The sequence below is a fragment of the Eumetopias jubatus genome, unplaced genomic scaffold, assembly GCF_037043125.1.
Source record: "Eumetopias jubatus isolate StellerSeaLion01/CBP00866 unplaced genomic scaffold, mEumJub1_p1.0 scaffold_16, whole genome shotgun sequence".
Classification (NCBI taxonomy): domain Eukaryota; kingdom Metazoa; phylum Chordata; class Mammalia; order Carnivora; family Otariidae; genus Eumetopias; species Eumetopias jubatus.
The window spans coordinates 649,597-663,270 of record NW_028274822.1 but is presented as its reverse complement, the minus strand read 5'-3'; the positions used below and the strand labels follow the sequence as shown (position 1 = coordinate 663,270).

The following is a 13,674-nucleotide window of genomic DNA, read 5'->3' as shown; positions in this document are numbered from 1 at the left end:
TTACCCATGAGACCTTCAGCGTGGTGCCTGGTGTGGCGCACCTTGTGCTGGGAGCAGTGACTCGGAGCAGACTTCCGTCCACGGGCGAGCAGACGGGGCCCCGAGATGCGCGGGGGCAGGAGACGCCCGGGGAGACAGAGGGTCCTGCAAAAACCCACTAGCACACCCGCCGGTAGTCTGACCAACGTTCCCTTCGAAGTGGGGCCCCTGGTGGAGGGTCAGACGGGCCCTCTACCGCCGTCTGCCTTGCAGCCCCCCTTCCTGGGGAGGGCGGGACTGGAGGAGGCCTGGGGCTGCATGGCTGGGGCGGCCTGTTGTTACAAGCGCTCCTCTGTGAGGAGCAGACACAGCGCGGAGCCCGGGTGGGCGTGTCTTCCCCCCACGTCCAGGGCTCCCCCCGCCGTGATCGCCATGTACCGTTTCTCTTGGGTTTTGTGGACATCTCCGTGCCATCTTGGTGTGTGCTCGAGATCCCAAATGTGCAGACGTTTATCAGATAGGGTGTCAGTAGCAGGAGGAACGCGATTGTACATCCAAGTTAAAATTTTTGCTTTGATTCCTACAAATCCATGGGCCCTTGGGTCCAAAGCTTCTACTGCAGTTTGCAAATGGATTTTTATAGCACATTAGTGCTGGGGGGGATTCCAAGGAAAACAGTGTTCTCAGTATTAGAACCAGCTGCAGCTTCCTGGAGACGGTGACTCACGCCCTCCTATTAATTGGGTGGGAGAACCAGGCGGAGACACACGGGGACTCAGTCAGGACGCTGTTTGTTTTCCAAGGGTGCCCTGGCCACAGCCCGCCCCGTCCATCACGCCCAATCTGTAGCCTGTGTTTATTCAACCTCTTTGCTTCTTGCAGCTCCTACCATAAAAACAGAGCCCACCGATGATTACGAGCCTGCTCTGACCTGTGGACCAATGAGCCAGGGCCCGAGCCCTCTCCCCAAGCCGTGCTACAGCCAGCAGCTGGTGATGCCGCCTGACCCGGGCTCCTGCCTGGTGGCCGGCTTCCCGCCCTGTCCACAGAGGAGCACCATGGTGTCACCGCCCCCCAGCACCAGCCCGAAGCTCCACGACCTCTCTTCCGCCACCTACAGCAAGGGCATGGCCAGCCCGGGCCACGGTCACCTCGGACTTCAGCGGCCGGCCGGAGGGCTCCTCGCCGTTCCGGAGACACCGAGACCCGTGGGCGTGCACCCTGGCCCCCCCCAGCAGCCGCCTCCTGCCCTGCTGCGACCACAGGTGAGTCCACAGCTGAGCCGCAGCTGTCCCCCGGGCCACCAGCCAGCTGTCTGTCCCAACAGCCCCTCCTCCTCACTGCCGTCCGGTACCCAAGAGCCGACCTGTTTGCAGTCCTGCAGCCCCACCCACCCATCCGAGATGGGCCACCAGCAGCACCGACTGCCGAAGGCTCCGAGGAGCGAGTCCGCAGGCCCCCGGCCTCTGCTGCTGCCCGAGGTGCATGAGGACAGTAATCATAGTCTGGCCCCCATTCCCGTAACGGTCAAGCGAGAGCCTCAGGAGCTGGACCAGCTGTATCTGGACGACGGTAAGTGCCCGTGGCCTGAGGTGCACACGCAGCCTGGCGCCGTATCTGCAAGTGTGACGAGGGGTGTGCGCATTAGCCACCTGGCAGAGGGGTGCGCCCGGCAACCCTTGGCAGTGTGGCTCTGCTCCGTCGCCTCAGCCGGAGGTCCCGCGGAGCCTGGGGCTGTAGACCCACGGGACCAAAGCTGCACGGACCATCGCCTCACACAAGCCAACAAGGTCTCTTAGAGGAGGCCGTCCTGGCACGTGCCTCCGGGTCCGGCTTGCTTGTTTCCAAGCGTCGTAAGAGCTTCGCCAGTTGAGTGAATGATTTGTAAATAGTGGCTTAGCTGAAGGTGGTTAACATTTCCCTCCATGCAGCGCTGTGACACCCCTGTCAGGCGCCCCGGGGAGGAAGAGTAAGCCACAGGACAGCCCCGAACTGGGACTTAAACCCCACTGTGTGGGACCTCACCCCCTGAGCGCACGGGCGTGCTCGGTGCAGAAATGCAGCCGAACATGCACGGTCAGGATGGTCCGGAAGGAAGTGCTCTCCACACACCTGCAGGCAGGCCGCGTGGTGTAAGCGTCCGAGTCCATAAAATGTCAGTGGATGACACCCCATTGTTCTTGGCACTTTGACTCCGCAGGGTTGCACCTGCCTTTGGGATGAGGTGCCACCTGAACTGCGTAGAGGTGGGCGGTCCTCTCGCATGTTGGTCACCTGACTACTCGCGGATCAGCGCTGTGACCAGAGGCCCCATGAGCTGCCCAGGATGGTCAGTCCAAGTCTGCACGTTCATGGGCCCCGCGTGGATTGTGTACGCAGGTGCCGGGGCCCCCGTCGTTGGCGCTACCCTTGTATTCGGTGTAAGCTTTTCCGGGGCTAGATGCTCATCTCCCTTGCTGCTGGACTCAGATGGGGGTGAGAGCCCAGGACAGTGCTGGACACAGGGCCCCCAGCCTCCCTGAAACACCCTCCTCTGGGGTCAGGGCCTTGCATTGAAGGCTCATGTCTCCCGCTACAGCTGTCTCCGTAAATGTCGCATTTCCACTGTTTTGAGTTCTGCGGGCTACCCTGGGGCCCTGGTGTTGGGAGGAGTGTTTTCGGAAGAGTGTTTGCTCCTGAAGTGGCTGTTTCAGAGGGGGTGGCACCTACGGGCCCTTCCCCCCACAAGCTGAGAGTCAGGGTGGCCAGGAGACACGGAAGCCTTCCCGGCCACAGTGTCTGGCCGCCAGCGATCGCCCTCGGCTCAGTGGCCCAGGCAGGACAAGGGCTCCCGTGCTCAGGGTTTCTCACACTGCCGTCCGTGGGGGTAAAAACGGGGCCGGTCCCAGGCTTCTCCGTCCCTAACTGAGGGCTGCAAGCTCTCAGATATTTTTGTTCCATAGTTGGTCAACCCTTGAGCCTGGAGATGTCCTTGGAGCCTGTTGTGGGTTCCTTCCCGCCCCCGACAGGCATTCAGGGACACCCCAGAACTCAGCAGCTTCCCGGACCACACTCGGGGTCCACAGCTGACCTCAGCAGCTTCAGCTTCTGTTTTGGATTCCGTCCCCTGAGGTTAGACCCACGGCGGCCGTGCTCCCTGCCTGGCCCCTCTGCGAGCTCAGCTTTGTCCCAGGGAGTTGTGGGGTGGCCCCACGAGCAGCTGGGCGGGCCCGAGGAGCATGTGCACTGCTCCTCTCCTGGTCCCAGCCAAGCCTGCGGTGCTTTCAGGTGAGCTAGGGTGACCGGCCCGGCAGGCCTTCTGGTCTGTCTTGCTGCCCTGAGTGTGTTGTGGTAAAAGGCAGCCTTGCGAGGGTGGGAGAGGCGCACATGGCATGTGTGATGGGGTGTCCTGCCCCGGGTGAGCCCACAGTTGCTGGATCCACCCTCGAGAAGGTGCCGGGGCCCCCGTGAGTCTCTAGGCCCCTCCGGACCAGGGCTGCCCTGTGCAGGCACTGGATTTGGTCAGGAGGGCAAACCTAAGTGAGACCCTTCGGTCCAGTGGGGCCGTTGGCTGCACACCCTGCAGCGTGGACTCTCGTCTGCAGGGGTGCGGCCGTCAGCCTCGTGGTGCAGCACCCTGTGCTGGCTCGAGGAGCAGGGCTCTGGGGCTGCTCTCTGCAAGGAGCCACCACCTCCCCGCTGGCTCCTGGCTCAGACTCCCTCCGGGGCTCCTGCCAACACCCGTCCTGGTGCTCCTGCTGCAGAGGTGGTGAACACCCGCGTTCACTGTATGCTGCACCCTGGCTGGAGGGTCCCACGCCTGCACCCACTTCGTGAGCCCACTTTCCAACAGCTCTTCCCTTCTCCGTGCCCCCCAGACATTCCGCCTCGGTCTCCCTGGGAGCATGGTCTTGTCTCCAGACCACTAGTGTCTCACCTCCTGCTCCGAGCCTCAGCGCCCCCTGAGCTGACCAGCTGCCATGGGGCCGCCGGCGCTTCCCGGCCATGCCTGTGGTCCTGGGAGCCCTGGGCAGAGGTTCTGAGGCCCAGGGAGCCTGTGTGCAAAGAGGTTTTCTCCGCCTCGATTTGGGGCTGGAATTATGGGCCCTTGTTTCCAAGAAGGCCCCATAATCCCAGGCCAGGTGTGAATAAAGATTTTCAGTATTAGCTCATAAGAGCATTTATGAGAGATGCTTATTGTTATTTGTTATTTTTATTTTTTGGTCAGAACCCAGATCGTGGTTAAGGCAAGTACAGGAGAAGGCTCGGTAGGAAGCGGATGGTGCGTTTATGTGAACGTGCACACGTTGTCCTGCACACAAACACACCCATGCTATTCCAGTGCTGCTCAGCGGGTCTCAGCGGAAGCCTCGAGCTGCTGGCCATGGACCCCTTACGGAAGAGGCCATAATGTGTCCCCTCCGTGGGTTCTCCAGAGCTTGTGTGGGTGGGGATGGCCAGCAGCCCCCGGGAGCGGCCTTTCCTGAGGCTGAGGGGAGCCAGTGGGGAGCCCCCAGCCTCCTGCCGGCTCAGGCTTCCCTGCAGTACGGCCCCCAGGCCCAGAGGCTGCATGGCTGTGCCTGGAAGGTGCACACGGAAAGTGGGGGGCGCTGGGCCTTCTCCCCAGCAGCCAGAACACACACGTGTGATCTGTGCTGGGCGTCTGTCCACCGTCAGGAAAGCGGACAGAACGTTCATTGATCTGTCTGCGCGGCTGGAGCCCCGAGTCCACAAGCAGTTAGGACGCAGACCGGGCCTGGCTGTTTCTTGCTGTGGGAACAAAGACAAGGCACCATGTCCTCGTGAGAGGCTGGGTGACTCTATCAGCTGACCTTGGCGCCCTGGGACCTAGGAGGCACCCTCTGACGAGAGCAGTGATGCAGACGTGGTCTGCGCCAAGTTAGTTCTCGGGAGACTGTTTAGTTCAGGATAAAGGTCTGACCCTGAGCTCCCAGCCTCCCCACCCAAATTCTGAGGGAGTTTGGAGGGTGGGTTCAAACTGGTGCCCTCTTGACGGGGCTGATGGGAGGGATTCGCAGGTGTTACGGGTGGTGTGGGCCTTACCTTGGGATGCTCTTGGAAAGCCTGCAAGACTTGACTTGGCACCAGTGATCTGATCCTTTGCCAGCCCCCCATTTTAATGGTCCACATGATCCGGGTTTTTGAAAATGAACTTGCTAAACCAGGGCAGCGTCAGAGCCTCTGCTCATTCTGGAGCAGAGGAAGTTTCCGGAGAATACCTGCAAACCGCCTGGGTGGGGGAGGGGGCCGCCTCCACCAGAGTGGACCAGGGGCGGGGCGGAGGGCCTGTGCCAGGGGCGGCGTTGGGTATCTGAGCCCTCGCCCCCTGCCACCCGCCGGCTCAGCCCGCAGGAGCCTCTCTGGAGCGGGCGCACTGCCCCTGCTGGGGAGTCATAGCTCCTGCTGCTGTTGGATGTCTCAGCCTCTTTCACCCTCCTCGCCCACCCTGCTGACCTGTGGTCAGTGAGCTGCTCCGAGGGGCGTTTCTGGTGTGTGAGGTGGTGTCGCGGATTCGGCAGCAGGCTACGGTGACGGCAGGTGGCACAGGGCCGGGTCTTCTGTCAGTGGCTCAGATCTGAATTTGCAGAAATGGAAACGGTAGCATGAAACTAAGTTAGAAAATGAGACGCCGTGGATTTGAAGTGGCCTCAACGTGAAAGTTTTCCGCGCGCCGCTCAACCAGCAGAGGCAGGAGGCCGGGGCGGCTTTGGGTCAGGGGCAGGGGCCCACTTCCTGGAAAGACCAGCAATCGGACAGCGGGACCTCGGGCCCTGTGACGGCCTGGTGGCCGTGAGGCCTTCTCCCAGAGGCATGCGGGCTCCGTGGGTTCCCAGGGGTTGGGGCTGGGGCTGCACTCGGGATTCACACACGGCTCTCCAGCAGCCACGGGGAGGGACGCAGGGCCCGGTCGGCGAGGGCCGGCCCCCATGGTGAACAGTTAGGTGGCAGGGAGCCCAGGGGCGCTCCACCTGGCCTTGCCCTCCAAAGCAGCGGCATTTCTGGAGTCCGTGCGTGTGACAGAAGCCACAGCCAGAGTGACACTATGACTTTTACGTATTTCTGTCGGGCGTTTGCTCACCGGCTCCATCCAAACCACTGTTCAGAAGTCATGGTGGCAGTTTGGGGTTCCACACTGGGAGTTTTATTTGGGTTTTTTGTTTTCCAGGAACACAGAATGAAAAAGGCAAGGATAGGGTGTTCTCTGCCGTGGCAGAGAGCCAGGGCACTTGGGGCACGTGAGTGGTTGTGACCAGCCTGGTTCACGTGGGAGCGGCCCCTGGCATGCAGCCTGCTCTGCCGAGGGACCCCTGCCAACGCGGAAGGGTCCACTTTCCAGACTTCTCTTTCTCTTAAGGAAGAACATAAGCGTAAGACAACTTGCCTGAAAATGAACCCCCGCTTTTTTTTAGGATTTATCTCTTTTTCAGTTGTGTCTATTCCCCGGTTTTGTTTCAAAAGTATTTGGCCCATAAATAAACCAGTTACAATTTATTCTTTGGTCCAACAACAGTTACAAGACTTAAACTCTCAATTTAGACGCTTCTCAATCGTGGCAGAACCACAAGGGTACGTTTTTAAAAGAGTCGTTTTTTGGGCCTCATGTTATTTTAAATGTAGATTTTCAAACGAGGCCATAAAAGCTCCACATGAGTGATTCCTGTGGTGCAATTTCTGTGAGTGGCCCGTGTACAGAACCGAACTATGTGACAGCGCGGCTCTTGTGGTGATAGGCCGTCCTTTCATTCACGGACGTGCACATGTGGGCGGTTCACGGGTGCATGCACGCAGTTGCTTACGTGTCACGGGGCACAGTCTCATGTACGGCATTTGCTGGAAAGGTACTCTAAACACGTCTGAATCGCACGGGCTTGGTCCCAGACTTCATGTGAGGGGGACCCACACAGACGGAGTAACTGTTGGCTGGAACGGAGCACCTCCTTTGAGCTTTGCAAGTGACAAGCTTGCTGGTCAGGCGTTGGTGCATCTGCGCTTTAGCCACTGTCTCCCCGACCGCCCTGCAGCCTCCGCCACAATCAGCCCTCTCAGCCCCCGCCAGGAGCACTCGGGTTTCCAGAAGTCTCCATGTCATTAAAACAACAAGCAGGTGGACCAGGCGGCCAGGATCGTGTCTGCCCGAGTCCGGGCCGTGAGCCCCCTGCTTTGCTCCCCCTCGTCCCTGAGCCCAGGCTGCTCTGGGAGAGAACAAAATCTTTCCTCATGGAAAGTTTTACTGACCTGGCTTGGCGCCCAAGGCTGGGGCCTTCCCCGTTCCTAATGATGATGGAAAGAGTCTGTATCACGGTGATCAACCATGTGGAGTCGTTAATATTGTGGACGGCAGCTACTGCATGACGGATAGATGAATTCAGCCATGCGAATAATTCATCAGGGTCAGTCCTTAATGCACTTCCATGTCCGCTGGGGAGTCTCCAGGCATGAAAATCACACCACACACCACCCGGAGACGGGCTGCTGTCGGCGTGGTGGGCTGCAGGCTCTGTGAGCGTGTTCTCTGGAGACCCTGCAGAAGGGCCTGAAGCTGCTGCCCACGGAGCAGAGCCTCTGACCGCTCACTTGCTAGGTAACTGGGTGCCTCGAGGGGCCCCGCGGGCTTCTCCAGCCCGTGTGTATGCACCTCACGGAGACGGCAGTCTCTGCAGACATGGAACCGAGCTTCCAGGGACAGTGTGCCCCGCAGGGGGCGCACAGATTTGTAGATGTTGGCTCAGATATTTCAGTCTTTGTCCACCTAAACCTTAGTGTGATCCGGAACTAGCAGAGGTTGTTGGTCGGTGTGACGAGTGTCTGTTAGCTGGGGGGTAGAGAGGGACCAAGCCCTGGGTCAGCGGTCTTAGGAGGCGCGTGCTTCCCTCTGCAAACCTGTTGCTGCTGAACGCTGGGACAGTGGCGTTTAGTGGGCTGGCCCATTGTGGAGGAAGAAGGAGAAGGCCAGCAATGATTCCGAGAGGCCTGCTGAGTAAGACTCTCTATAAATAGGGTGCAGACATGCCAGTGCTGCTCCCAGCACCCGGCCCCATAACCTGTCGGGTCTCTGCTGTTCCTTCCGATGGGCAGCAGGGCGAGGAGGAGGAGGGGCCCTTCTTCCCACGGGATGGTGGAACTTCAGTGTCTGAGAGGTTCTGGGCACTCTTCTCCATTCTTGCCTGGTGTGGATGTTAACTTCAAGCATGAAATGCTTTGAATTAAACTATGTTTCTAATCATACGGCCTGATTATTTTCTTTGTTCTTGGAGGGGAATCAGTCATATTGCTTTTAGCTAATATTAACCTTCTGCCCATCATACGCATTAGCTTATTTCCCTTTTATTATTAATTGGAGAGAAAGAAGTAGTGTCGTAGGAGGAAAACAAAAGGAGGAGCCTGAAACTTTCATGGAGCTTGAACACCCAGCACCCTTAAGTCTATTTAGTCTTGAAAACCATAACAGCAAGAACACAGAGGGCCCGAGAGCCGATGCCCACATGTGACCGTGTCTATGTGCCATGTGGGGCATGCTTGCAGTGTTTTTGTCCTTTGCCACAGGCAAGCTCCAAGTAGTCTGGAGTGTCCATGTGTGAGCGTTTCATGACTGGCATGCTGGTTTTTCTGCAGAGAGGTGAGCACCTTCCCAAACGTTCTTTAAATGACTCTGTCTTCACTTCGGAGGAAGTTGTGCGATGCTGGCCTGGGCTCTGTGCCTTTCCTTTCTCTGATGCTTGTGGAGCTTTTTTACTTGAGAATGAGCACTCTTTACAGACGCCTTCAGATCTGTGAGCCAGCAGGTAGCACGCCACTGTGCTGTGTCACCAGAGCATGAAGCCATAAAGCAAGGCATTTAAAAGCATAATGGCCACATTCAGAAAGCACAGTTGGTGATAGACCATCAGAGCTAGGCGTCTCTTTGGGGAGAGTGGTGACCAGGGCAGTGGAGGGCTCTGTCTACATCTGTTGGACAACTGTGTTTTGCAAGAGCAGCCCAGGCCCTGTAGCTCAAGCCAGGCACTTGGCTGTCCTGCCCCTGGGGCGCCAGGCAGAGAGCCAGCTAGGCATGGACGCTCTCAAGTGATCTTCCTGATACAAAAGTGTATTCTTACATATGGATCCCTAAGGAACACTGAATCATTGGCTCATAGATGTCTGTCAAGTCCAGGCAGAGAAGAACATGGAGCCTTGGAATCGTAGTAATTATCTTCCCATCAGAGCTGAGAAAGTCCCCCCCAATCTAGCATGACAGACCATTGTCAACAAACAGAAAACCCAAATCCCAGTAACAGGACTGGGATGGCCTTTGGTACTTTTCAAAGTGACTTTTTACATATATCCTCTCGATTTACATTTTCAACCTTAGAACAGTCCCATGGCCAGGACTGCCAATGTTAGCCCCATGGACAGAGGAATCGGGGCTTACAGGCACATATTAGTTGGCCTGCTCACAATCGCACAGAACAAGTGACCAGCCAGGAGCACGACGGGGATCTGCCAGCTCTGATTTAAACAGTCTCTCTACTCTACCAAGGTTTGGCTCTATTATTGAGTACTTTTTCTCTACTAGAGATGTGATGCACAAAGATTCCTACTTCAAAGTCTGGCTTTCAAGTGTGAGTTGGCCTTGCAAGCCAAAGAGGACTGTCGTGTATTTTCTTATTGGTCAGAGAATTCCTGGTCATTATCCGAGGCACTTTTTGATAGCTCAAGAAGGACAGGAAGACAGGCAGGAGTTCCAAAGTGTCGGAGGGAGGGCCTCAGTGAGTCAGCACTCCCCAAAAAAAGCAACAAAAATACTGAGAAAACTATCAAATCAATCATTTCACAATCTGGAAATTCACCAAAGAAACAGAACAAACTGAAAAGCATTTATTCAAGAAAAACCGGACCCTGCTAAGAAGAGCAGGATCTGTGGTGGTTTAAGTGGGCGCTACTCCCATGCCCTTCCCCCAGCTCCTTGGAGCGTAGCCGTGGAAATCCAGCAGCTTCACTGACAGTGAAGGAGACTGGCCTCTTTGGGGCTCTGTTAAAAACCCCTTCCCCAAAGTGCAAACAGTATTCTGACTGATGGTGAAGCTCCCTGGAAAAGTTGTCTTCCCAGACCATGACCAAAAACAACAGATGGCTGGACTCTTGCTTGTGGGAGCCGCCAAGGCTGTGATCTCAACTGGGGCAAACAGAAGACTAGCTACACTCGATGCCTGCAGGGAGTTTGAAAAAGCCCCAGCATGTTCCTGGGGATTGGGAGACTGCATATGGACACGCACATGCTCAGGAAAGACCTGGGAAAAGAAAGGACTGGATCCTTCACCTCTGGCTGGCCTTGAGACCTGTACAAAAAGCAAGAGTGGAAGCTAAGGCTGACTTGTGGATTGCCTGCAGTTCGATCTCATTGACAGAAGGTGGAGACTGAAGGCATTTAAAGAAACCTCCTGACTGATAACTGATTGACCGTTAACCTTGCTAACCTGAGGATGACCCTTGGGAAGACAGACTTAAAAATAAAAACAAGGATTTTTAGAAGAGGAATAGAACACTTAGTGGCCACACACTGCAGAGAACACAGGATCCCCACCTCCACCCACAGAATTAGTCCAGAAAAGTCACTAATCAAATATCCAGCATCAAGGGAAGAAAAAAAACCCAGCAATAACAGCAAACCCTACCAGGGGGAGGAATCTAATTCCAAAGTTGCTACAATATATTATCTACAATGTTTAGTTTTCAACTAAAAAATTATGAAACTGGCAGAGAAGCATGGAAACATGTCCCATTACAGAAGGGAAAGAAACAACCCATAGGCAGAGACTGTCCCTGAGAGGGCTCAGATGTTGGACTTAGCAGCAATGGCTTTAAATCAGCTGCTCTAGGTAAGTTCAAAGAACTGAAAGTACGTTTAAAGAATTAAAGGAAAGTAGGACAGCAATGTTTCACCAAAGAGAGAATATCAATAATGAGATTAAAAGTTTTTAAAAGGGCTAGACATTCTAGCCTTGCAAAGTATAGTAACTGAAATGAAGAATTCATTATAGGAGCTGAACAGCAGATTGGAGTTGGCAGAGAAAAAGAATCAACAAACTTGATGAAATGTTTATAGATTATCCAGTCTGAGGAATAGAAAGGGAAAAGAATAAAGAAAAATGAACATGTGGGATACCATAAAACATACAAACATAGGTATGTTGGGAATGCAGAAAGAGAGGGGAGAGAAAAAGGGGTAGGAAACATATCTGAAGAAATAATGGCTAAAATCTTCCCAAATTTGATGAAAAACATTGTATACATCGAAAAAAATCAACAAATTCCAAGTAGAATAAATCCGGAGATTTACACCTAAATACATCATAGCCATACTGTTGAAAGTCAAAGAAAAAGAGGCAGTCCTGAAAGCAGCAAGAAAAAAAACAAGTCATCAGTTATGTGGAATCCTCAATAAGATTAACAGCTGACTTCTCATGAGCGATCACAGAGGCCACAAAGAAAAAGACTGTTGATCTAGAATCCCATATCTAGCAAAACTAGCTTTAAAAATGAAGGAGAAATAAAACCATTGCTGGGTAAGCAAAGATGCAGAAATTTTGTTGCCAGCAGACCTGACCTACAAGAAGTATTGGAAGGAGTCCTCTCGGCTCTTGGCAACTCAGATCCACACAAAGAAATAAAAAGCACTGATAAAAAGTAATTATGTAGATAAAGACAGCATACATATTTTTAAACTCTTTTTTTCTCCTAACTCATTTAAAAGAAAATACATAAGACAAAAATTACAAAACTGTTCTGATGGGTTTATATCAAGATGTCATTGGTGTGGCAGTAACAGCAGAAAGGAAAGGGTAGGGAAGGAAGCCATGGTAAAGAAAAACTTCCATATGTTATTAAAAACAAGTTAATATTAATTAGCTGAAATAGAATTTTTAAGTTAAGATGTGTATCATAATCTCTAGAGGAACCATAAAGAAACTGACTTAAAAATATACAGAGTAAAACCAAAACAAAAACACATTTAAGTGATACATTAGAAATCACCTATTTAACACAAAAAAAAGCGGTAATGAAAGATCATAGAAACAACAAAAACAAAAAACAAAACCCCACAAAACATGGAAAACAAACAGCAAAATGGCAAATGTAAATTCTACAATAAAATTACATTAAATGTAAATGAACCAAACCCTCCAATAAAAAGGTGACAGTTGTCAGACCGGATTGGGGGAAAAAACAAACAAACAAATAAACTATAGAAATGATCCCTGAAAGTATAGTCTTTGAAAAAAAAGATCCAACTCTATGTTGTCTACAGAACAATTACTTTATATTTAAAGGCACAAATAGGTTGAAAGTAAAAGGTTGGAAAAGTTATACCAGGTAAATAGTGACCAAAAGACATTTGGAGTATCTGTACTAATATTAGACAAAATCAATTTAAGACCAAAGAAAATGTTGCTGGAGACACAAACGGACATTTTATAATGAGTAAAATGTAAATTGAGCAGGAAGACATAACAATTATAAATATTTTTGCACCTAAAAAGCAGAACCACATAATACATGTAACAAAAATTTTCAGATTTGAAGGGATAAACTGAAAGACAATTAAAAAAATAATATCTGGAGACCTCACCACGTACTGTCAGTAATGGATAGAACAGTCACTAATGGATGGAACAACTAGACAAGAAGTCAACAAGGATATAAAACAATTGAACAGTGCTGTCAAAAACTGGACCTAGAAGACATCTATAGAACACTCAACAGAATGGGGTGTATATGGAACATTCTCCAGGATAGACTTTCTAGTAGGTCATAAAACAAGCCTTAATAAACTTTAAAGGATTAATTCTGATCACAATGGAATTAATGGAATTAATCTATAGAATCAATGCAATCCCTATCAAAATTCTAGCAGGTTTTTTGGGTTTGTTTTTTCAGGAACATGACAAATGACAGAATGATCCTAAAATTCAAACGGAATTTCAAAGATCCAGAGTAACCAAAACAATTTTGAAAACAGAGAACAAAGCTGGAAGACACATTGCCCGATTCAAGATTCACTATAAAGCTACAATAATCAAGACAGTGTGGTATTGGCATAAGACATAGAGATCAATGGCCAGAATTTAGAATTCAGAAATCCTTGTATTTATGATAAATTGATTTTTAACAAAAATGCCAAGCCATTTAACTGGGGCAAAGAATAGCCTTTTAACAAATGCTGACATAACATTTGGATGTCCACATGCAAAAGATGAACTTGTACCTTTAACCTCACACCATACACAAAAATCTCAAAATTGATCATGGAATTAAATGTACAAGCTAAAACAATAAAAGATTTAGTAGATAGCATATGAGAAAAATCTTTAAGACCCTAGATCAGGCAAAGATTTTTTTAGATATGATACCAAAAACATAGTCCAATATTAAAAAACTGGTAAATGAGACCGTATCAAAATTCACATTTTTTTCTGCTTCAAAAGAACCGTTAAGAAAACGAGAAGACAAGCAGCTAACTAAAAGAATATATTTGCAAAACACATATCTGATAAAGGGTTCATATCCAGAATATACAGAAACTTTTATCTCAGTAATAATAAGACAGCCTACTCAAAAACTGGGCTTTAAGATGTAAGCAGACATTTCTGCAGAGAAGACATATGAATGTTAATAAACACGTGAAAATATGCTCCATGTCATTAGTCATCAGGGAAT

General features: G+C 51.5%; 1 protein-coding gene and 1 pseudogene across 1 annotated transcript in view; one reads left to right on the top strand and one right to left on the bottom strand.

Moving 5' to 3' along the window:
* NFATC1 (nuclear factor of activated T cells 1) overlaps positions 1–13,674 on the top strand; it is a 106,599-nt gene that overhangs the window by 70,922 nt on the left and 22,003 nt on the right. Inside the window, exons 9-10 of the mRNA XM_028095633.2 lie at positions 862–1,244; positions 1,356–1,551. Of these exons, the coding sequence (XP_027951434.1) occupies positions 862–1,244; positions 1,356–1,551 (579 nt within the window). The remainder of the gene's footprint in view (positions 1–861; positions 1,245–1,355; positions 1,552–13,674) is intronic.
* On the bottom strand, positions 12,136–12,231 carry LOC148162243 (small nucleolar RNA U3; annotated as a pseudogene).